At 37.6% G+C, this 25975-nt stretch overlaps 1 protein-coding gene and 1 long non-coding RNA gene across 4 annotated transcripts in view; one reads left to right on the top strand and one right to left on the bottom strand.

Annotated features, from left to right (window-relative positions):
• FCHSD2 (FCH and double SH3 domains 2) overlaps nucleotides 1-23061 on the bottom strand; it is a 365055-nt gene extending 341994 nt beyond the window's left edge. The window contains exons 1-2 of one of the 3 annotated variants that reach the window (XM_051987185.1): nucleotides 20757-23061; nucleotides 18533-18630 (exon numbers count right to left, since the gene is read on the bottom strand). In XM_051987185.1, coding sequence (XP_051843145.1) covers nucleotides 18533-18630; nucleotides 20757-20777 — 119 coding nt within the window. In that variant the 5' untranslated portion in view covers nucleotides 20778-23061. The remainder of the gene's footprint in view (nucleotides 1-18532; nucleotides 18631-20756) is intronic. The other 2 variants (XM_051987184.1, XM_051987183.1) reach the window with 2 other exon arrangements.
• A 38-nt stretch (nucleotides 23062-23099) lies between these two features.
• LOC127555112 (uncharacterized) overlaps nucleotides 23100-25975 on the top strand; it is a 33217-nt gene continuing 30341 nt past the window's right edge. The window contains exon 1 of the long non-coding RNA XR_007952159.1: nucleotides 23100-24319. This is a non-coding gene — a long non-coding RNA (uncharacterized LOC127555112). The remainder of the gene's footprint in view (nucleotides 24320-25975) is intronic.

Here is a 25975-nt window from a genome sequence, read left to right as displayed (position 1 = left end):
AAGATCTATTTTTTAGCACTAACATTCTTTCAGTGTTGTTATATGACAGTGAGACATGAAATACAACTATGTAAAATTTTAAATCAACTTTACATTGAATAGAGAAATATATGGCTAGGTTTGTACGTAATGAAAAATAAAACTAATAAGAAATTCTGAATGACTAACAACAATAAAAGAGATCATCAAAAAATTATAAGACAAAAAGACAGGTTGTGCTGGGTTTATGCCAAGTTGAAAAATAACAAACAGGTGGAGTGCCAGAGGTACTCCAGTGATACCCTGGTAATAACAAGAAAAAGAGAGGAAAACCTCCAGCATATTAGGTGGGCCCCTTGAGGAAAACAACAAGTCATGCAGAATGGGCTGGAATGAATGGCTTTCATTCTGTAATGTTGAAGGAAATTCTCAGAGATCACAGATCCATTTGGGTATATGAACTTATTTTAATTGAAAAAAATACTTAGCAAGTTCAGAGTAAATATGTTTGATTAAAAATGTTTATGTTATTAATTTCAGTGTACACCTACATATATATATACATATAAGAATTTAGAGATGAAAGGGGTCTGAGCACTTTATTTTGTAGATTATAAAACCAAAACACTAAAAGACATGAAGTCAACAACCACAGCCACTGACTCCATAGAATAACAAAATCTGAGTATCTGAAGGTTATATGGAAGCTCAAGCTATCTAGTCCAACCTAGACCTAAAAAGAATTCCTACTATACCAAAATCACCAAGTGGTCATCCAATGTCTACCTGAATACTTCCAATAAGGGGGAGCCCAACACCTTTCCAAATAGTTCATCCTACTCTTGGACAACTCTAATTATTTCACCTAACATAAAGCTTAAGCATAGTTTGTTTTTTGGTTTGGTTTGCTTTGGTTTTTTTTACAACTTCTATGCACTGCTCAATTTTGCCAGCTGGAGTCAAACAGTTCAAGAATTAAAATCCAGAACTGAATGTAATATTCTAGTTGAGAATTGACCAGAGCTGACTTCATTAAGACCATAATGCTATTTCTATTTCATTTCTAAAAATACTACTACTGGGGCAGCTAGGTGGCACAGTGGATAGGGCACCAGCTCTGAAGTCAGGAGGACCTGAGTTCAAATCTGGCAATAGATACTTAACACTTCCTAGCTGTGTGACCCTGGGCAAGTCACTTAATCCTAATAGAGGGAGAGAGGGAGGGAGGGAAGAAGCAAGGGAGGGAGGGAGGGAGGAAGGGAGGAAGGGAGGAAGGGAGGAAGGAAGGAAAGAAAGAAGGAAGGAAGGAAGGAAGGAAGGAAGGAAGGAAGGAAGGAAGGAAGGAAGGAAGGAAGGAAGGAAGGAAGGAAGGAAGGAAGGAAGGAAGGAAGGAAGGAAGGAAGGAAGGAAGGAAGGAAGGAAGGAAGGAAGGAAGGAAGGAAGGAAGGAAGGAAGGAAGGAAGGAAGGAATTTAGGCCAAGCCTGAATTAATTCTCAATTTTATTTTAGTTTTTCCAATTAAAAATTTCTCTTCTTCCTATTCTCTTCCATTTGGGAGTATTGTATGTTCAAGCAAAAGACCCTCTCACATTTGCCATGTATTACCTCTCTGACCAGAAAGGTAGCAGCATGCTTCATCAGTCCTCTGGAATCATTCTGGTTACTAATTAAACTACATAACGTTGAACTACTAATATTTGCAATCCACTAATACCCCCAGATTTTTTTTTCAGGCAAACTGCTATCTAATCATGTTTCCCCCATCATTACTGGTCAAGTTAATTTTTTTCTGTCCCAAACTCTCCTGATTTTACTAGTTAGTCCAATATTCTAGCCTGTTAAGAGTTTTTTAAGATCCTAATTCTGACAACCAGTGTTCATTATCCCTCCTACATAAATTTGAAGAGCATGCCAACTATGCCTTTTTCCAAGTTAATGAAAAAAATATTTAATGGGAGAGGGCCAAACACAGATCACTGGACAGACCTCTTTCCAAGCTGACAATGCACCATGAAAAACTTCTCAGAGTCCAACCATATGACCAGTTATGAAACCATCTAACTGTTTTAACCTCATCCATAGTTTTCCATCTTTTCCATGAATACAGTATGAAGTAATTTATCAAAAACTTTGCTAAAAGCTAGAAAAAATTTATGAACAAAATTCCCCTCATTTACACATCTTTAGTAAGCCTGCCCCCCCTCAAAAAAATTAACTTAATCTGTCATGACCTGTTTTTGATAAAGCCATGATGGTTCTTTGTAGTCATTGATTCCCTTTTTTTAAATTAAATTAAATTTTTAAAATTATCAAGCATTTTCCCCTACCACTTCTTCTCTCCATTGAAAAGGAAAAAGGAAATTTGCTTCCTATAACAAATAAGTATATCCAAGCAAAACAAATTCCCATATTGGCCATATCCAAAAATGTATTATTCAGAATAATAATCCATCACCTCCCTGGAACAAGATGGACAGCATTCATCCTCAAGTCTCTTCAGTCATGATTGCTCATGTCATTATTCAGAGATAAGTCTGTCAAAATTGTTCCTTTTTACAATATTGCCCTTATAACATAAATTCTTCACAGTCTTCTGCATCAAATCAAGGCTTTCCAGGTTTTCCTGAAACCATCTCTTACCACAGAATGGTATTTATTCCATTATACTCATAAACCAAAGTTTGCTCAGTCATTCACTAATAAATGGATATATCTACATGTATACATACAATTCATTTCCAGTTCTTTGCCACTACAAAAAGAACTCCCTTTGAAAATATTCACTATCTTTTTAACAATTAATTCTAGTATTTTCCTAGGAATCAATGTCACACAAATACCTATAATTTGTATTTTTCTTGTCTTCCTCTTATTGGAAATTCAAACAACCTTTGCCCTTTTCCAATCCTGTGGTACCTTCCTCATTTTCCACAATTTTTCAAGTGTAACTAACAAAGAGATCCCATATGCCAATTTTGGGGGGAGTTTTTTTAAACTGAACACAGTTCATCTGGGTAAAGTAACCCAAATTTATCAAGGTAAATAGGTGTTCTCTTACTATCTTCCTATAATAACGTGGCTATCAACTCCTTGTTTGCCATTTTTGTTCGATTTCTAATGCAAAAGTCATTTTCATTGGCCTAAAAATAAAATAAAATAAAAAAAAGATAGCTCTGCCTCCTCTACACTGTCAGTTATTATTGTCCTATATACTTTAAGCAAAAGTCCTATCCTTTCTCTGGTCTTCCTTTTCTCTCAGTTTTGCAAAAAAAACAAAAACAAAAAAACAATAACAATAATAGGAAATTTGAAAAAAAAAACTTTTTTTTTGTTTCCCTCAGTTTCACCTTCCAATATAAACTCATCCTGTACTTCCAATTTATTGCACTTCTAAATCTATTTTTATAAGACCATGCTGCATCTTCCCAATTATCCTATGTAACAGTCTTACTTTCATCTTTTGTATAATTCTTTTTCAAATCTAATTTGGGATGATAATTCTCCATGTCCCTCACTGATCTCTGCATTCATATCTTCAGAATTTCATTCTTGAGCATCTCTCATCCGTCTTGGGTTGATTTTCTCTGTCTATCCCTTCATTTCAACACCTTTGAAATCTGCCTTTCCAAAGACACCAAAGACATATCTACATTTCAGTAAAGTATATGGTATAATCTCCCATGCTGTTCTTATGGACAAGATGGAAAAAGGTAGTCTAAATCCCAAAGTCTTAAACTGCAACCCCTATGGGGTATTGTAACTGAATGTGGGGTTCATGAAAATATGATTTATCATCAGTAAATGTTTGGTCTGTATACCTATTGACATACTTATATACCCAGGGTCACATAACAATTTCTTGAGCAAAAAGGAGTCTCGAGCAGAAAAAATTTAAAAAGACCTGGCCCTAGTGATAATAGGTAAAAAAGAAACAAAGCAGAATTATAGTCAATTCTCAATTACCTATATTAATGCAACATGAATAATCTAAAAGTAAGTTTTAAAAAACCATACACATTTGGTTTTGTAATAAACAATGGTAGAATGTGTGCTTCTTTCTGATAGTCTGCAAACTCACACTTCCAATAAAACAATGAAGCTACACTACAAAAAGCTAATTCAGGAAGAACTAGAAAGTCATGTCAGCTCAGCCTTCTGTTCTCTCTACCATTAAGGAAAAATAACCCCTCAAGCTGATTAAAAGTGTTAACCTAAATACAGTGGTCCTTTTCCAAGCTAAATTTGCTGGCTAAACATCTCATGCTTTTTTCTTGAAGGGTAGGAAAGGGCAATTTGTTTCGCATTGTTTTGTTTGTCTTTTGTTTTCAAAGAGGGCCATGATATCAGGAAGGGGATATCATGACATGCAAACAAATTGGATTTAGTGAAGTCAGGGCTGTATAGTCACCAGCCTCAGTTTCTCCTCTGGAGTCATCTGCATCTAGTTGAAAAATATAGATTGGGAAGATCAGTGGGGATCTCGCCTTTTGAAGTTTCTTTCTTGGCTCTCAGTTTGTCTGAGGCAACATCCATTCAATGATTTAAGGCTAGGTAAAAATTGAGACAAAAAATGGCCTAGTATACCTTCTCAAAAGAATCAGTCTGGGAGGGCAAGACCTTCAGAGTTTCTGGCAAGAACAGAAATGATTGCCACTTACTTTTCTCTGAGCCATCAAGGCCCATATAACAACTATTGTTGGCCAAACATTCATTGCCAACCATCAAGACCTCAAAGAAATCTCTTCTCTCTGGGTTTCAGTTTCTTCCCCTCTAAAGTAGACTAGACTATATAATCTCTGAGATATTTGATTTTATAATTTTATTCTTCATCTTCCTATTTAGGGTTGCATATCTGATTTTATCACCTGAATTTTTGAGAGAATATTACTAATAAAAATTAATGTATTTTTTAAAATAAGATCACATTAATCTGAATTTCAACCATAACTATTATGAAGTCAAATTTTTTTTTAAAAATCAAATTTAAAATCTGTGTTATTTTAGTGATCAAATTGTGGTAAAATAACAAGAAAATGCTGCCCACAATTGATGAACCTGAAAAATGGGAATCTCAACACTTGGGTAGACTAATAAAATACACTTTTGGCTGTGCTGGACAATTTCAAACACAAAATGCAGCTAAAAGGAATCAGAGGGAAACAAGATAAAATGCAGCAACGGTTTTCTTGTAAGCAGTAGAGCTAAGTAGAAAATAAAGATAATGTACTTAAAAGCATTTTTAATTTAGCCATCTTTGATGATGTCAAAATCAATTATAACAATCTTCTCAAGGAAGAATCACACTGACACTTTTATGGAATAACCATGGACAAAAATCACACAGGAAGAGAAGTTCAGGAAGAAATCATCTGCACTGCCAAATAAAACATTCACATGACATAATGGTCTCACTTAAATATAAAAGTATTTCTATCACTAGGAGCTTATTCCTGGATAGATATGCAATGATCTAGTTCAGGCTCTGTAGTCCCTTTGTTAAGAGATTTTGGTAAATGGATTAAAATGATTAATCATTCCCTATGGAAGACAAATGTCATACTGGATAATAATTTTCTCCTACTGACCTTTCTATTTGAAATACAAGTTACTTTCTCTCTCACTGGGCTCCTTGAAAAAATAAGGGATTTTAAAGAGATGCTCCCTTTCAGCTAACTAAACTTACTCAAATAGTATATGATTTGGGTAACTTTTATGTAGCACCCTTTGTACATATCTCATCTCTTTAACATTAGTTTCTCTGGCTTTCTAAATGATGCCACAGGCATAGAGGAATAAACTAATAAGGAGGAGGGAAATGGCAACTAAAGAACAGTTTTTAAGTAAAAAAGATCAGCAAAAGAATGAAGATGCTTCCAGGCACCTACAAGAATTGATAAAAAGTTTTTAATCATTTGTCAAAATTACTTTATTTGTAGCTCTATAATCAGAACTCATTTTAAATACTATGATTTTCATTTATTTTTACAGAGAAATGTTATTTTTTGAGTCTTTTTAAATAGATATCTATTTCTGTTGCAAAGAAAAGAGAGATGCATTTATATATTTATGCATTCCTTTAATAAAATGGAATTCATTATGCACTCCCCTTTAAGATCTGCCACATAGACCATTGCACATTCAGTGTGTTCAAATACACTTGGTATTTATTATAAATAAGTGATAATACAGAGATAATTTGCTTGACATTGCTTGTCTTTCAAGATTCCAAGTGCATACAACATTTTATTCATTATCCTAAAATTACATATTGGCACCAGAAATGAAGCATATCAAAAAGCTCCATCATAAATTTTGCAGAGTCCCCTACATGGTCATGCTACTCATATAAAATGAGACATTGAGCCTTTTTTCCTCCATCCCTCTTCTATTAAAAGAATGTTGGCACAAAATACACAAAAGGCTGGGAACTTAACCTGAATAAGCCTAAAGCAAAACATATTGTGTATTGTACATATAGACTATTTGTAAAAAAAAGAAAAAATGCTGAAAAAAGTCACTGTTAATGTTTAATCTTTTTCTTTATTTAAGCAAATTTTTTTTAATTTTTCTTTAAATTTACAGAATTTTCCTGTAAAATAATAAAAGAATGTAAATTCTAAAGGTTTTAAACACATTTTAGTTTTTTAGTTTTTTCTTTTAAAATTTTGTTTCAGTTAAATATAAAATAATTTCTTAACATTAGTTTTTCATACTAGAGAGTATAGGGATAATTGGACTTTTCCTTAAAACAGTCAGTACCATCTATTTAATACCATCAGCAAGCATCATATGCAATGGGGATAAACTGGAACCATTCCCAATAAGATCAGGGTGTAAAACAAGGTTGCCCACTATCACCATTACTATACAATATTGTATTAGAAATGCGAGTTTTGGCAATAAGAGAAGAAAAGGAGATTAAAGGAATTAGAGTAAGTAATGAGAAAAGCAAATTATCACTCTTTGTAGTTGATATGATGGTATACTTAGAGAAACCTAGAGAATTAACTAAAAAACTATTAGAAATAATCCACAACTTTAGCAAAGTTGCAGGATACAAAATAAATCTACATAAATCATTAGCATTTTTATACATCACTAACTATGCTCAAAAAACTATCAAACTGTGCATATCCTTTGACCCAACAGTGTTACTACTATTTTGGGCTTATATCCCGTATGTACAAAAATGTTTGTGGCAGCCCTTTTTGTGGTGGCAAGAAACTGGAAATTGAATGGATGCCCATCAATTGAAGAATAGCTGAATAAATTATGGTACATGAATGTTATTGAATATTATTGTTCCGTAAGAAACAATCAACAGGATGATTTCAGAGGCCTGGAGAAACTTACATAAAGTGATGCTAAGTGAAATGAGCAGAACCAGAAGATCATTATACACGGCAACAACAAGACTATACAACAATCAATTCTGATGGACGTGGCTCTCTTCAATAATGAGATGATTCAAACCAAGTGCCACTTGTTCAGTGATGAAGAGAGCTATCTACATCCAGAAAGAGGACCGTAGGAACTGAGTGTGGAACACAACATAGCATTCTCACTCTCTCTGCTGTTGTTTGCTTACATTTTGTTTTTCTCAGTTTTTTCTTCTTTCTTGATATTTTTTTTTTTTTTGTGCAGCAAGATAACTGCATAAATATGTAGACATATATTGGGTTTAACATATTTTTAACATATTTAACATGTACTGGACTACCTGTCAGCCAGGAGAGGGGTAGGGGGAAAGGGGGGAAAATTTAGAACAAAAGATTTTGCAAGGGTCAATGTTGAAAAATTACCCATGCAAGTGTTTTGCAAATAAAAAGTTTTAATTTAAAAAAAGTTTAATGAATCATTAACTTTTCAAAATTTTGAGTCCCAACTTCTCTCTTTCTCCCTCCCTCCCCCACTCCTAGAGAAAGCAACTAATTTGACATAGATCAAACAAGTGAAGACAAGCATATTTCCGTCTTACCCACATTGCATAAGAAAACAGATCAAAAAAAGAAAAGAAAAATAAAGTGAAAAAGGATGCTTAAATCTACATTCAGACTCTATCATTTCCTCCTCTGAATATGGATAGCATTGTTCATCATAAATCCTTCAAAACTGTCTCAGATCAGTTAAGTTTTGTTTCTGTTAAACAAATAATAAACTACAAATGTATGGTTAAATGGACGAGTAACAGAAATCATTCTTTTAGAGACTGTTCAATATTTTTACAAGAAGGTACTATGAAACGGTTGTTTAACTGGAAATAACTAATATCAAAAATGATCAGTAAATTTAATTTTTTAAATTATAATTGCTTTTTCGCATGATTCAGAGAGTTAAAGAAACTAGCATGATAAAGCGGGCTTATTTTCAAGGTACTAAAAACAAACAAAAAAATATTAAACATAAAATTTCATTCATGGTTCTACTCAAAATGACCTGGTCCTATATTAAAATGAATTAACTTCACTTTATCAAATCACCATCATATTTGCAATATTAAGCTTATAATTAAATGTTATTAGTTGGTCCTCTAAAAACCCCTTTCTATGGACCTTTGCTGGAGGAAAATGTTTAACACTAGTGAACTCACAAACTCGGCATTAGTCCCTCTCAGCACACAATTACCTTGAAGGCAACTTCAACCCAAATGTAGATTTAGAAGACACAAGACTTATTTTAGAAGATACAAGTATCAGTAAAGCTGTCATATGGGAAAGAGATTGAATACATTTCCTATTCCCCAGGAGAAAAATCAGATTCAACATCAGAAAAAGTTCCTAACAATTAGAGTTCAAAAGTAGAACAGGCAGCATGGGAGTCTTTGGGAGGAGGCTGGATATTCATTTGTTAGGGATGCTGTCAAGGGGAATCTTGTTCAAAGGTAGATTGGACTAGATGACCTATGAATTCACTTTCAATAATATTAGTTTCACTTTCTATACTATTAAGCAGGAAGCTTAAAATATTTCCCACAGATGTAACATTGATATTTTGTGGTAATATATCCATTATGATGATATTAAATATTATTCTAGTTTATATTGTGTATGATAACATAAAATATTGTTTTAAAAAATATTTCCCACAGGCCTAATAATCCTGCGTCTAAGGAAACTGAAGACTTGGATCACAGATGCACTTCTGCTTAATCCCTCTCTTGTTAAGATAACTTGGCAAGTTTGCTGAAATGCAGGCTCTCACACCTTCTATCTTGCATTCCCTGTGAGAAATAAGACTGCTTTCTTAGATACTATATTCCACAGTGCTGTCATGTGACTAAAATGCTCCATTCTCGAGTCTACAAATAAATTCATGAAGTCAGACAATTTTGTGCCTCCTTCTTCCAAGAAAATCAGTAATGAAAAAGGGGGGGAAAAAACCTATAACACAAAACTATGCTGGATATGTTCCTATCAAGTTCTTCAATGGGAACAGGCTGACTAGATATCTGCATTTTTAGAACATTGGGGAAACACCATTTGATTTCAAAGGACATTAGTCATTACCAGCTTGAAAAAAGAGAAGAAACTTGGCTGGGGTAAGAAGCATGGTATTGTAGAGAGTTCTAGAATTGAAGCTAGAGAACTTAGGTTCAAATCTCAGTTCTGGCTTATCATCAATATCGTTCTGATCAAGTCACTTAAAGTCTGTGGACCTATTTTTACCTCATCTGTAAAATGAGGTGGCTGGAACAGACAGAAATGTCAAACATTTAGCAAGCCAAACCAGATTAAAATATAGATAACAAAATATATAAAATCACAACAAAACATAGATAACCACTACATCTTTAAAATGTCAGTATGTTGCCCATAGGGAGCCTTATGTCAATCACTGGTTCAATGAAATTCTGCAGCACTATATACTCTGTTCTTTCTGACTGGTAAAATACCACCCAACGATCCTTACAGTCAACCACAAACATCCCAAATTAAGTCTCCCTTTAGATGACAGGACAAAAACAGAATAGAAAATGTTTATTTCTTTATGGCACATAAGAGAAGTGTTGGGGACAGCTCCTTTATCACTGAATTCTCAGTCCTCCTTATCTTGAAATACTCTTGCCATGATATATCAGTCAGGCTTCCAGATTTTCTTCATATATTCCTATTTATTTCAGTCTCAGCCCCTCTATCCGTTTTCTATATCCTCTTCAAAACTCCCTTCATTTTCTCAATTCAATTCTTTCTTTAGGTTTTCTCTGAAGCAGTGTTTTATACCTAGAATGTTTTTCCTGATCAGCTAAACATGCCATTTTTCTCCCACCATTTAAAATCTCACTTTTTCAACAATGCTTTCTTGGACAGTTTTTCTTTACTCTATTTGGGCAGGAAATGGAATTGCCATGGCTCCTCTCCTTAATGAACAGAATAGAGAGCAAGAAAAAGTACTCGATGAATGTGAAGATGTGGGTTTGAATCTCAGCTCCTACATTGTGAACTATGTTTTCAACAGTAAAATAAGGATAATAATATTAATATGGCTCTTTGACATTTGGAACATTTCTTCACAGAATCAATGTTATAAATGGTGACAGACTATTTTTTAATAACATAGAATGTATTTTCCCAATAAAAAAAAATTTGAAACTAAAAACACAGGGATCTCTCTGGCTACCCTCTGACCTAAAGCCACTGCAGGCTACCTATTAAGAAGATTATAGAATCATCAACTCTCAGATGCAGAAGGAAGTTCTGTAGAGTTCTGTAGAACATCTCTAACTCGCAATCAGCCAGCGTTGCTTGAATGTTTCTAGTAAAAAAAACTTTCTTGTTTGACATTTGTCAGAATGGTGTATTAGGAAGATAACTAGGCAGCAGAGCAAAAAACGATGAACCTGGAGAAAAGGAAGATCTAAGTTCGCATCCAACTAAATTTTTAACTGTTTGATCTTGAGCAAGTCACTTAATCTGTTTAACTCAGTATACCCAAATATAAAATGAGGATAATAACAGCACCTAGCTAAAAGTGTGATTGAGGGAATCAAATAATATGTTTGTAAAACATGCAGTACAGTGTCTGGCACACAGATGCTATGTTTATTCCTTTCTTTTCTCTTTCCATTTGAGCAACATTGTGAAGGACCAACTGGCATGGGAATAGACTAGAGATGAGGAAACATATTAGGTATTATTAAGAGTGTGCAGATTAAAAATAAGGTAATTCTAAACTAATGTAGAAAAAGTACATTTTTGAAATGTTTTCAATAGAACTGTGCATGCAAATCTCAATTTCTGTACCTGGCAAGCAAGATAAATTCAACCCATCTCATTCTTTCCTAAACAGTTCTTAGTTTAAGCCCAAAGATTACTGAAAATTTAATATTTTTAAGAGCAGGAATATCATATTAAATGATGCTCTAATTATAGATATGACTACATGACAAATTTTGCAGCACCTCATAAATAATTTAATTTAAAAGCATTAATATTCTCCATATATACACATACATACATATGTGCATATATTACACACACATATATAACATATTTTACAATGGATATGACTTTTGATATATTATCTAGAATTTTTCAACTTAAGGTGCTTTTCCATAAATTCACCTTTTTAAAAAAAAAATTTTAAGTTGTTCTACATGAGGAGGAATTGAAGAATTATTTTTTTTCCTAAAATCAAATTCTGCAATTTATTATCCTACTGTGGTCCAGTAACAAGAATAAGTTAACTCCAGCTCATACCCACTCAGGGATGGATAAATATTCCAAGTATGCATTTATATATGGTAAGCTGTCAGATGTTATAATTAGGACTTGATTTACTGTTTTATATACCCATATTTTTAAAATGTTACTAATGCAGACTAAACTGAAAAGTGTGGCATGTGACATTTTTTGGCAGAGTTAAACATTTACCAGCATACCCCAGGAAATACACCAAAAAGGTTGTATGATTTGTAATTATGATCATCAGATAATACAGATTTTTAATATACAAAATAATAAGGTTTCTCCTCAGTCAAGACAGAGATCTGTTTAAAAAAAATCTTCTTATATCTACTAAATCTATAAAGCTGAATAGTACAAAACCTGGGCAGTTAGAACTATTGCTTGTTCATTTGCCTGTTAAATAGTCTGGGGAATACTTAAAGCATTTCCCTATAGAAATAATGTTCTAAATAGGCTTTAGGTCTCAGGCCAGGCCACAAAATCCTTAAAGTGGAAACATGTGGCCATGTTTCAGGTTTTTTGAAGGGGTAAGCACAGAACAAATAACAAATGAAAATCTTTCTCCCAAAGCTCTCACTTCTCCATGACCTCCTCCCACTACAACTGTGGCCATACTGAGAAGGGGAGGCAACTTTTTCATAGCCCAGCTCCTTTTGCTCATCTCAGAGAACACACACTGCTCTCTACAATACCAGTGGGACGACTCATTTGTACTACTAGTACAGGATGCATCCAGCAAAAATTGGGCTATATCCCATCTCAAGTCTCTTGTATTCTGTTCTGGATCATATGGCTGAAAACTCAGAAATCTGGTCAGATTGAGGTCTGTAACAGGTAAAAGCAATGCTTCATAACAGCATTTCATGAAACCTTGCTGTTTCAATCAATGGGAACAGATACTGCACTAAAAAATTTCAACGATATTTTCTACTAAAAAAAAAAATAAAGAATTGTGGGTATATCACATGAAACAATTTTTGAGCAAATGAGTTTAATTTCTTCCCTTTTGCTCTGAAAACTCTCTAGCTTCTTTTCAGTCCACAACCAACTACCCAAACAAAACTGTATGGGTTCTGTCAGAATACTTCCAAGTCTGAAAAAATTCAAGTGTCCAATCAATTTGGAAAGTCACAAACTAAAATATGAACTGTACATGAGAAATGTGACTTTATTAAAAGGAAAAAAAAAGTCATTTAATTAGCTGCTAACACATTTATTCTGTCTTGTGTGTTTTCAAAATTGTGAAGTGACAATATTGTGGTGATGGTTAATGCCCTTGCCTCTATTGCACTGGATATTGTTTGGGAGCAGGGTGGGGGAAGAGAAGGTAGAGGATACACATAACGACTCTACAATTTCAAATTTTCTCTCAGTCTTACTAAGGGAAAGATCATATGTAATAATAAAAAAAAAAGTAACTAGAGGAAAAAAGGCAGGAAAAAGATTCTGTACAACAGTGGACATGGTAACATTTTTCATAATGCTAGAAATAACATTTTTCTTGTGAATTGAGTTTACTGCAGAGCTTACAAAACAGAAAACACGTGGAGGACAACTGCACACAGATGTGCCAAGGAGATCCGGAAAGAAGGTTCAAATAAAGCACAGCTGAACAGCTCCAAGGAGTGCTACACCCATAATAAACTAAAAACAAGTATAAACCAAAATGCAGCAAGGTTAGTCCTGATCTTTGTCATGACAGCATGTCAATTAAAGCATACAGAAATAGAACTAAAGAAAAAGGAATAAATTTCTATGCTAAGTTTCCAAAGTAAGAATGGGATGAAGATAAATTCATCTCAATTGTTCCCTAAGACTGTGAAAAGTCCTCAAAAGAAATGCAAGCTACCAACAATGATGTAAAAAATGTTTCACATCATTAGTAGTAAGAGTAATGCAAATTAAAACAACTCTAGGGTTCCATTTTATACCCATCATATTGTCAGAGATGACAAAAAAGGAAAAGGAAAATGTTGGAGACACAGAAATATAGGAACTGTGCTAATGGCTAGAGACTTATAAAGAGCTCAAGACATTCAGGAAAGCAATGCGGAACTGTATTCAAAAATTACCAAATTGTACAAAATCTTTATTTCAATGATATCACATTACTATGCATATATATCAAAGAGATCAAGAAAGAAAGGACACAATACCGATGGTAGCATTTCTTATTGTAGCAAAGCATTAGGAACAAAGTAGTTATGCATCAATTGAGATATAGCTCAAGTTACTATATACAAATGTAATGAAATATCATGCTATCAGAAGTAATAAAGGGGGCAGATTCAGAGGAAGCTGGGAAGGCTTGAAAAATCCCTAGCTTCCTTTCATTCCACATTCAACTTCTCAAATCAAACTGTATGGATCCTGCCAGAACATTTCCAAGTCAGAGAGAATTCAAGAGTCCAATGAGTTTAGAAAGTGATAAATTAAAATATGAACTATACTCATGAGAAATGTGACTTTATTAAAAGCAAAAAATTTCATTTAACTAGTTACTAACATGTCTATTCTATCTTCTGATATAGTGTGATGAGACTACAGCCAGGAGGACAATTTATACAATAACTACAATATTATAGTCATAATGAGATGCAAAATTCCAGATTAATATATTGACTAATAATGACCCCAAAAAGAAAATAACATCCTTGAAATATTTTTTTTAAATAAAGAAATCAGAAGAAAATTCAGACGGTATCAGATAAGCAGGGGAGCATTGAAGCTATCATGTTAAATATAATATGTACATCAAAAGATCAAGCTATTCATAATAATGATTCATGGTTTCACACACAGTTTTCTTTTTTCTGTTTTTTTTTTCATATTCTTCACAAAGTATTCAAGTTTATTGAGGTCTAACAGATTCACAATAAAAAAGAATTTTTTTCAAAAGTCTTTTTAAAAATCAATATAACTAATGATAAGCCTGGCCTTAACAAAATGATTATCATTCTCCCATAATTCAAACTGAACTCTTGAGAGCATAATGGAGAAAAGATCATGTGATCCTAAATCTTCACCCAGGTCTTCCCAAGTTAAAGGCAATGTGGTGGGAGTCAGAGTATCTGATTCCTGTTCCTTCCCAGCTAAAAGCCTTGGGGCAAATCATATACTAAAAGTGCAAAAAGTGCAAACAAATCTTAAAGGTCATTCAGTTCCCTTTACTTGAAGGAAAAAGAGTTCAAAAGAAGTTAAATTACTGACTCACAACCAAAAATATAGGGAAAAACTTTAGATTGAAACCTAGGCCCTGTGAGCTATCTTGTCAGCTTTTCTAGAGGATCTATGGATCAAACTTTAAAATGTGAGTAATTCTATTGTCACTTATGTCACAGGGATACACTAAGGACCAAATAAGGTAATATTAGATAAGAAGATGCTATACAATTGAAGTTATTGTTATTCTTATGAATATGTTATGAAGTAATTATTCTTAAAGTTATTCATTCATTCAACATCTGAGCAGCAATGGTATATAACATTCAGTGCCTTACACTGAACAGATAAAAAGTTTAGATGAGACATAGTCTCTGAGGGACTATTTGTCATAATAGAACACAACAGAAATATAGACATAAAAAAATAAAATTCAAATATACTGGAGAGGTGTTACAAAGTGAGATTGTGGGTAAGTGAGGACGGTCCTCACTAACTGTTAAAAGATCAAATAAAGGCTCCAGGAAAAAGGTAACATTTAAGTCGATGTTTCAAGTGTGTCAAAAAAGGTCAAGAGGGGAGGAAGAATAATCCAGACATAAGAAGTAATATGAGCAAAGACATTAAGGCAAGAACAATTCAGGGAATTAAGAGGGGTTTAGTTCAGCTGGAACATAGAATGACTGGAAAGGAGTAATATGAGACTAAATTTGGAAAGGTTATATTGCACCAGATTGTAGGAAGCCTTGAATGTCAAACAAAAACTCTGAAATGGATTAACAACAAATCATTAATAATATAAGAAATACAAATCAAAGCAATCCTAGGTCATTTCAGAACTAGAGAATTGGCAAAAATAATAAAAGATGAGACTAGTCAGTGTGAGAGGGATGGTATAAAGATAGGCATACTAAAACAAGTAGGACTGTGAACTGGTATTAACATTTCTGGAAAGCATTTCCAAATGACTAAAATGTCTATATCCTTTGACCCAGAGATTCTATTGCTAGGAGCACATTGCAAGGAAGTTAATGACAAAAGGAAAAGTCCCATATACACCAAAATATTTACAGCATCACTTTTTTGTAATAGCAAAGAGCTAGAAACAAAGTATTATAGATGCTCATTGATTAGTGAATAACTAAACAAATTGTGGTACATGTAATAACACTATCATTGTGCTGTAAAAAGCAATGAGCACAATGAACACAGAGAGGCTTAGAAAGATTTAAATGAACTGATACAAAGTAACCAAAATCAGAAAAAAAAATATACAAGCTACAATAATTTAAATGGAAAAAACACCCAACAACACACTTGAAATCAAGGGCTGTGCAATCATGATGTCCAATCATGGCCCCCAAAAGTAGATGTAAAAAGTACACTTTCCCCAATTCTTTGCAGAGTTAGGGAAGAGAACATGGTTATAAAACACTGAACATACTTTGACAGATAGGTAGAGAACAAAAAATAGCAATAGGAAAAAATGAGGCAGGGAAACCAATTAGGATGCAATATAACATTGAATCTCACATTCATATAGTACTTTCATGTTCATTACCTCATCTGAGAGAGACAGTTTATCCCCAAGTCTTCACATTCAGATATAATTATGTATTCTTATACTCCTTCTAGACACTTGAATTTACTTTCTCTACCTATTTTGCAAAATTATCTAATCTCTGACTGGACAATTTCAAAATCATAAGAGTCAATTCAAAATAACAAAAAGGTTTTCAATATGAATGCATATTAAGCTATCCTATGAGAATGGAGAGAAAACAGTATAAATTTAAAATACCTTACTTTTTAAGGTGAAGTTAATAATTCTATATGCTGTTTTACAAAAGACATTTAAATATTTCATTTTTATTTCCTGAAAATAAAAATACATAAAAGAAATCTCAAAAATTCTAACCATACTATTACCTAGGCTACATTAAAAAAAAATCTTTTTAAAGAAAATGTTTACAGGCTGTAAAATTGTTCAAGTAGTAAAAATTATTCATTAATCACCTGTTAATCATTTTATGAATGCAGACATGGGTTGGCATTAAACTAATACATGGGAAATTTTTTCCTTAAGGTTATTCTGATAAGATTTGAGCATATTCCTAATTATATTTTAAGCAATTATTGAAGAAAACAAATAGTGTGTTAAACCAGAAATACCAAAATGGGACAAAAAGCAATGGATTTTGACTCAGAAAAGATGCTACTTCTAATACTTGTTACTACAAGCAAGTCATAGGATCATAGAAACAAAGAGAGCTAAAAGGAAATTTATAAACCATAGGAAAAGGAATCCTATCCCTTAGGAGGAGGCAGAGGATCATAATGACAGTAGCAGTAATAATATCTAGCATTTACATAACTTTAAGATTTGAAAAATGGTTTACAAATATTATCTCACTTGATACAGTAACAATAACAGCTAATATCTATATAGTATTTACTATGTTCCAGGCAGTAAGCACTGTCTTATTTCATGTTCACAATAAAGCTTAAGGGTAGGAACCATTATGATCCTTATTTTATAGATGAGGGAAATGAGGCAAACATGGGTTAAATTAATTTGTCCAGGGTCAATCCCAGAGCTGGTAAGTGTTTCATGCAACATTGGAACTGAGCTGCTTAGATGAGGAAACTAAAGCTGAGAGAGACTAAGTGATTTGCTCCGGTCATCTAGACAACTATCTCTCAGTAAGTATATGAGACAAGATTTGACCTCAGATCTTTCTGATATCAATTCCATTGTACTACTCAGTTGTCTCTGTTATAGCCTCACCACCACTACATTTAGATTTCATCTATAAAATGGGGATAATACTACTTACATAATCTATCACACGACTGATGTTAGGAAGAAATGAGATGATGTACTTTGTACATTTTCAAGAGCTATATTCTTATTTAACTCTTTAACATGAAATTATTTTTCATTTTTTATATATGATTACCTTTGTCCACTCAACTGTCAGTTGAGACTTATAACAAAATTTGTAGAACGTTAATACAAGAAATAAAGACTCTCTCCTTTGGTAGTCACTACTCCCTCTATAACTAAAATTATCTAATTCCACCATATTGCAAGGTAGTCATCCACTAACGGCAATGTTACCTTAACCATGAACACAGGGAATCTTCAACAACAAAAATTACATCCAATACTTTCAATTTCCCGCCTGAATTAAGCATCCCAGGATCTAAAGTCAGATTTCTTTAGAGGGGAGGGGGTCAAGTTCCAGTGAATAATTTTTTTTTTTTTTTTTTTTTTTTTTTACTTTCTGTTGATTCCAAAGACATTATCAGCAAATCCTTGGAACTGCTCACTTAGGTATACAATTGTTTTGAGAATTCAACAATTTAACAGGATTAAAGACAACCAAGTAGTTGTTTTTAAATATGCATCTCAGGCATTCAGCTGAGAGGCCATTTAAAATTAGATTCACTGTTATGATGCTTGACATTTGTTTGATTTCTTCACAACTGCATTATATATTGTAAACTTCCCCCACTGAAGAAAAGAAAAGGGTTGTATTGTGCTTGCTTCAGTTATAATTTCCAGCTGTGTCAAAGCTCCAGCAGTGGAAAAGCAGGAAATCCAAGAGGAAATTCCATCATCAGTTCCTGGGGTTTTGTAACTCAAATGTTCTTCCAAAAGGGAGATATCATAGGATTTTTAAAGGTGTTTGCTGTGACCTTACCTCATGTCTTCAAGTAAATCACATTCTGCCTGATGTTTGGCCTGAAGTTTTGTCATCTGCTCAACCTGAATATTTTTCAGTTCTTGTGTAACTTTCACCTACAATATACCAGAAATTGGTGTAAATAAGACGCACTGAAATATAACGAAGACAAAAAAATACTAAATTAAAATATTATATGCTCTTTTTCTAGTTCACTAATTGTCTTAGAACTTCCAGAAAATAAAATGTTTTACAAATAAACTAGCCAATCAGGCCAAAGTATTTGTTTAACTAAAGGGTAGATGACCAACCTCATTTAAAAGATGTCAAGGTGGATCATCATCTGAGCAACCAGGCACCCATATTCTCTTATTATCATCTAAAAGAATTAATTTTCTTTTCCCACAAATCTAAATAGATATATCCATCTGCAAAAATCAAGGGGAGAGTGGGAAGAAGAGAAATGAAAAAAAACTGTCCTTCCTCACATACATAATGTTTAATAAATACTAGTTACATAGTCATGAAATGGGCATCGATTAAACAAATTATTCCATAATGGCTGCATGTAGCAAAATGCCTGAGGATGATACACTCATTTCATTGACAGCCCAATTAGAAACACTCTCACAAAAGAGAATACATGCTAACTTAGAGAGGGAAGGCTAGCCCTTTAACCAAGACAGTGAACTAATATCCTAATGACTTTGGATGTTTACTTTAAACGTCTATTTGGTGCATTGAGGTTTTTGGTGGGGGAAAGATAGGAGACTATCTCCTGGCACTGTCTTGGAGCCTATGCCGTTGGAATGAGAATTTGTCTAGCACTTTGAGAATTATTACCCAGCTAGACTGAGGGGCTGAATGTGTATGACTGACATTCCCAACAGACAAGGACCAAATGTGCTAAAGAAACCCAAATTTAATTTTTAAAAAAAAAGGGGGGGGAGGAGGGAAGCACATATTAGTGAATTTGACATTAAGCAAACGTTTAACCCTATAAAAGAAACAACTCCTTCTACAAGGCTAAAAGGGGCTGGGGTTAGGATGAAAGGATAGCAGTTTGTGATGGGAGAAAAGGTAGTGGGCACAAACCTGACACAAATCCTTCCTTCTTTCTATCCTGGGCGCTCACTCCTATTCCTTCACTCACCCGCCCTAGACTTGAAACAACCGCAAATGAATATACAACTTCCCCCACAACCACCATATTAGTGGTAGTGGGGAACACGGCCTGAAACACCTTGCCCAAGGGGCCAGGTAAGGGTATTTAGAAACATGGACCTTTGTGGAATAGGATACCAGAATTGGGGAAAATAGAGCCTCATTTTACTAGTAAGGAAGGGATCTTAGAGGTCTCTTAGCACAACTCACTCATTTTACACACGAAGAAACTGAGGGCCAGAAAGGGAAAGGGACTTTTCCAGATAACGCTTCTAGAGAGGAAGTGTCAAAGGCGAGATTCAGACTCAGGACTCTTCACATTAAACCCAGCTCTTTTCACTCTACCACGCTTGCCTATTTGGGAAAGCCCGGTAAACCTTCATTTCAAGGGGGGGGGGGGGAGGAAGAAGGGGGGGGAAAAAGGACGGTAAGGAGATGAAGGGGTGTGACCATTTCAACTTCTCCCCTCTGGCTCTCAGAGGAAAACCAGGCCCAGCGGAGGAGTGGAGAACACAACCAAATCCTGCAAAATGGGGGGCGGCGGGAGCGGAGGGCGAAGCCTTGGTGCAGACTAAACAATAATACACTGATTCGCACAGGGCTCTGCAGAATTGCAGGGGCTTGCTGGGTTCCTAAGCTCGCTTTGCCTTCGTGCAACCCCGAAATGCACTTTGCAACGAGAATGCATTCTCCTGGTGTGCGCACAAAACACACACACACACACACACACACACACACACACACACACACACACACCAATACAACTCCTGCACACAGAGCAGGCTTCCACCTCATTCCCAGAAAGGGAGCGGGTGAGGGTGGAGGGGAGATGGGCCTCGGGGAGCGCGGGGTTGTAACTGGACAAGGAAAAAGATCCACATCCCGGGCTGCTGCGGCAAGGGAAGCCGCGAGTCCCGGAGCTGCACCGCCCGAGGCGGGGAGAAGCCGACAGCAGGACTAGCAGCCTTTCTCCCTCGCAGCTAGCAGCAGCTGCATAGCCCGCCGCCCCCACTTCCACATCTCCCCGCGTGCTCCCGCCCCCGCCCGGCCCCAGCCGCAGCCCCGCCGGCTCGCTCACCTTCCTCGGCGGCGGCTGCATGATGCTGGAGGGACATGAATCCTCTCCCAGCGGCGGCGGCGGCGGCAGCGGCAGCGGCAGCGGCAGCAGCAGCAACAGAAGAGACTGGGGAAGGAGAAGGGGAGGGGGAGAGGGAAGAGGGTCGGGCCGGACCCTGCCCCGGGGTGTACGGGTATGCAGCTTTCCCGGGCAGCCCCAGGAGAAGGAGACCCAGGGGAGGGCTGGCTGGGCCCGGTGCGTGTGTGTCTCCCAGTGTGTCTGTCTCTGTGTGCAAGGTTTCCCTGGCGGCCGCAGGAGGAGGAGACCTGGGGGAGGGCTGGGCTGGACCCCGGGCTGTGCGTGTGTGCGCGCGTGTGTGTGCCAGAGAGCGAGCTCCCGAAGAGGCGGGGACCCCGTGCGGGCGGGGGGCTGGGGCTGGACTCTGTTAGCAACTGGGAGTGGCGGGGGGCTGACTCTCTCCCATAGCTGGGGAAGGAGGAACCCCAGGAGAGAGGAAACAGGGAAATGGGGTCTGTATGGCCTAATCGAGGCGGGAATTGCGCGGAATGGGGGTGGGGGAAGACCCCAGGAGGTGGAGAGAAAGACAGGGGCACAGGTTCTGCCCGAGGGAGTGTCTACTACTGGATATACAAGTGGGCTGAGAGAAGGGGAAGCTTGGAGTAAGATACGAGAGGAGGACGATTCTAAGCAAAGTGGGCGAGGGGAAAAGTCTGCAGCTTCCTCTCTTTTTCCGGGAAAGAACAGGAAAGAGTTCTCTCAGGCCTTAGGAGGAGTGAATCTGATCCCTTCAGGTCAGAAGAAAGGAATTCATAGTCTCTCGAATCCGAGGACAAGAGAGATAAAATACTGTGAGAACGCTAGATTTGGGATCAAGTGGACTTGAATTCAAATTCTGTTTCTATCTATGTGTTCTTTGTCAAATGACTTACAACTTCTCTGGACCTTTCTTATCTGCAAAATGAGGGTTGCAACCTCTAATGTTCCTTCCAGCACTAAATCTATGTGTGAACTCCTTAGGATACTTTGTAATCATTTCTTCTCAGGTTAGAGGATGAAGAGCAAAATGTCTAATACTCTCAGGTAAAAGAAAGAAGAGGTTAGGTCTGATCCTTCAGGTTAAAAGAGGAGAAGGGAGGGGTCTAGTTCTGTAGGTCTGGGGAAAAGAACTAGGTATGGTCCCCAATGGTCAGAGAAGGGCAAATTTGGTTTTTCTAGATCGAAGGAGGAAGAGGCAGATTTGGTCCCTGTAGATCAAAGGAATTAAGATTTAGTCCCCTCAGAAGGGGCAGGACTGGTCTTTTCTAGTCAGAGAAGAGTAGGAGAAGGCTGGTTTCCCCCTCATCCCCAATGTCACAGGAGACCAACGCCTAGTCCGCCAGAGGAGGGGGCAGTTCTGTCTCCTTGGGTCAGAAGGAGGAGCAAGTCTGGTCCCCACGGGGTCACTAAAGAGATAGATCTGGGCCCCTCGAGTCAGAGGAAGTGAGCAAGCTTGATCCCTTGGAAGAAGGAGGCCAGGAGGTCTCGTCCCCTCGAGTCAGAAAAGGGGGCAGTTCTGATTCCCTCAGGTCAAGAGGAGGAGACAGTTCTATCCCCTCAGGACAGAGTAGAGGGTTGGACCAGAGAAGGGAATAGTTTTGATCCCCTAGACCAGACGAGAGGCAAGGCTGGATCCTCTCTGGCCAGAAGTGGGGGACAGGTCTGACCTTCTCCAGTCAGAGGAGGAGGGGCAGGTCCCAAGGGGCCGGGTCGGAGGCGGTGCCTCTGGGAGAATGGCGGCCTCGGCTGGGGTTCTAGTAGAGAACTGTGCCTTCTCGCCCCTCCTTGGGCCCGTGGCCTGGTGGACCGGGGGCGGAGTCCGCGCCTACGTCCCTCCTCTTCCCGACGCCGCTCCGCCCCGCCAAGCCGCCAGAGGGAGGTAGTGCAGCCGAACTGGCCCGACCCTTTCCTCCTTAGTGGAGGCTTCGTTGCGCCTTCTCGCCTCCTCCCTCGTAACAGCTTGGCGTGAAGAACAAGCAGCTGGGGGGAGTTTTGTACGAACTGCACTAAAGAGGAGATGGATGGACACAAGGGAAGAGTACTGGCGCGTAGAACGTCTCAAACACTCCCCTCAGCCACCTTTATGCACTAGGGACACGTTACATGCGCCTTCCCGCCAGTTCGAGGCGTGCGCAGGCTCCAGGAGCCTTTCCACTCCATCTCTTCACTCAGCCCTCCCCCTATGCCCCACACGCTTCCACGCCGAGGGTGAGAGGGAAAACTATGCTAATACACGTACGCATAAGCTCCGCCCCTTCCACTACCCCCCCCCCCCAGTCAGCTTGGGTGCAACTGCGCCTGTGCGGGACTCGCTAGTCCTTGGGGCTAGGGCGCGTGCGCTGTGGGATGCAGGCAACGCTGCTGGATTCGTGGAGCCGGCTTGCTGGCTACCTCTGGGCTTGCACTGCTGCATTTATCTTTTTTTTATACGTTACCCCTACCTCCCTCCTAATTTTGTTCTTGTGATGGTGTCAGAGATCCATTTGCATCCCAGGCTCTTCAGACCCCATTAGTGTATCCCCGCAGGATGGCCGTGTACTTTCGGAGGTGGGAAAAGGGATGGCCGGCCCTGCAGTTCCTAAAACGGGGGCCAATTCTCCACCGAAGAGAAGAGCTGTGTTTTCCTTTTGCTCTCTGTGGCCCATTTAGTTCATCTGCTACTGCGTCTAGGATCAAATGCCGACCCCTGTGTTTTAAATGTAAAATACTAACTTGATGGCTTTAAACTACTTTATCAGCTAAATTACACATTATTGCCCTTCCTGTACTTTATGGCCCATCTCCCCTCTCCACTTCTTTGCACCAGGCACCAGGCACCCATTCCTGGAATTCCTTCCTTGTTCCCTATCCCTACACCATCTCCAACTGAGGCTTTTCTTGATTCCCCTCCCCGACTAACACACCTTTGTCCCCAAGGTCTTGTCATTCAGTCACTTTTCAGTGTCAGACTGACCCCATTTGGGGTTTTCTTGACCAAGATATTGAAGTGTTTTGCCACTTCCTATTCCAGCTCATGTTACAGATGAGGAAACTGAGGCAAACAGTTAAGTGACTTGCCTAGGATCATACACTGTGTCTGAGGCCAGATTTGAACTCACAAAGAAGGCTCAAGAACTACTCTATGCCACGGAGCTGGCTCTCTCCAATGTAATGATCTTTTATCTATTTTCTATATACTTATATATAGTGTCCCCAGCATAAATAGCTAAAAAAAAAAAAAAAAAAAAAACTGCACTAAAACTTTGTTCCCTCTTCTCTTCTCTATCCCATCTCTTTGAGAACAGAAGCTGAGGAAAAAGTTTTTTTTCCTAGAAGAGTGGTTTTTCTAAGAATTCTAGTTGAAATAAAATTCTGAACTCTGCCTCACAGGAAACAATCTTATTCCCTCCCCTGACCTTTCCCTCTTCTCTCTTCTTTCTCCCACATAGGAACAGTTTAAAGGCCTCAGATTCTAGAGTACAGAATGTTAGCTGAAAAAGGACCACAGAAGGTGGTCTCACTGACCTACTCAGAGAGTTGGGGATGGGGTAAGCTAAATGCCTTCAACGGCTCAATTTTTTCATATTTAATAGACAGATCTCATTTACCCACCCTTTCAACAGCTTTCAGGGACAGCTTGATCCCCAAAGACCTAGCATGGACATAAAACATCTGGTACATGCTCAGATTATTGTGATAGAGGAAATGGAAATGCTTTAATGTGTCCCAAACAACCCCTCTCCCCATATCTGGCTGAGTGGTAAGAGGAAAGAGCTTTGTACTTCAAGCAACAAGCATTTAAGTCCTGACTATGTATTAGGTGCTGGGCTAAGCCCCAGAGATACAGATATAAAAACAGACAGCCCCTGCCCTCAAGGACTTTGCATTCTAATACAAGAATACCACTTACTCACAGATAAGCAAATATATAGGGAGTTAGGTATAGGGGCACTAATCATTCCATATCAAAATTTCTGAATTCAAGTCACAGCACTACTTCCTAGTTGTGTGATACTTGACCAGTTTTTTGGTTTTTTCTGAACCTCAGTTTTACAAACTAATAAATAAAGGAGTGGGTTTCAATCACCTACCACTAAACTCGTTGTTCCTGGCTGCTTGAAAAATATAGTGTGAAAGAAATGTTCATTTCTCCTTGTCTAATCCCTCTCCCACAAAAAATAAATTTCAAAGTTCTCCACTTAGAAATTTTGTCTCTTTCTATTCATCTTCTAGTTGTCAATTCTGCTGCATCCACTTCCTCCCCTAAAAGCACACATCTAGATCTATCCCACTTCCCATGTATTTCTGCTGATTATGTTGTTTTTTTTCCCCTGCAGTCTCTCTTCTGAGACTATTAGGTCTAATAGAGCACAGTGCCTGGTGCATAGTATAGGCTTGTGGATTGATTTTAAAGACAAGGTGTCTATCTCTAGGCTTTGTTCCATGCTCTGCCTTGGGGGTATTTCAGAGGGTTCTATCCACTGTTGCTGCTGTTTTTGACAGTCTGAGAAATATCATTCTCTACCAATTACAGATTTTAGGACTAGAAGGAAGCATAAAATATTAGACCTAGAAGTGACTTTAGAGAACATATGGTCTTACAGATGTAATTCAGAGGTTAAATGACTTACCCAAGGTGGGAAGTGGCAATAGTCAGAATTGTGACCTAGAGACTCCCTTGCTTTAATCCTGCACCAGAGATGTTAGATCCAGGGAGAAGCATGACAATAGAAAATATTTAACAAAATTAAAAATAATATATTATGATACAGATGATATGTGGTTTCATTTTACTGTTACAAGAATCCTTATTTAAGCCTTAATAAGAGGCCCCAATTTCTATTTGTTTGACACGATTGCTGTGTATAATATCAACTCATCTAATCTCCCCTGCAAAATGGTCACAGTTTTCATTTGAAGACCTTCTTTCTAGCTGTGTAATAATAACTCACATTTATAGATCACTTTAAGAGTTATAAAGCTAACATCTGTGTTCTAAGGCCCCTCTCAGCTCTGACATTCTGTGTCCTAAGGCCTCTTCCAGCTTTGACACTCTGTTCTAAGGGCCCTCACGGCTCTGACATCCTGTGTTCTAAGGGCCCTCCCGGCTCTGACATCCTGTGTTCTAAGACCACTCCCAGCTCTGACATTCTGTGTCCTAAGGCCCCTTCCAGCTTTGACACTCTGTTCTAAGGGCCCTCCTT

This window comes from Antechinus flavipes, chromosome 3, assembly GCF_016432865.1.
Source record: "Antechinus flavipes isolate AdamAnt ecotype Samford, QLD, Australia chromosome 3, AdamAnt_v2, whole genome shotgun sequence".
In the NCBI taxonomy this organism is placed as follows: Eukaryota; Metazoa; Chordata; class Mammalia; order Dasyuromorphia; family Dasyuridae; genus Antechinus; species Antechinus flavipes.
This window is presented reverse-complemented; position numbering and strand designations above follow the sequence as displayed.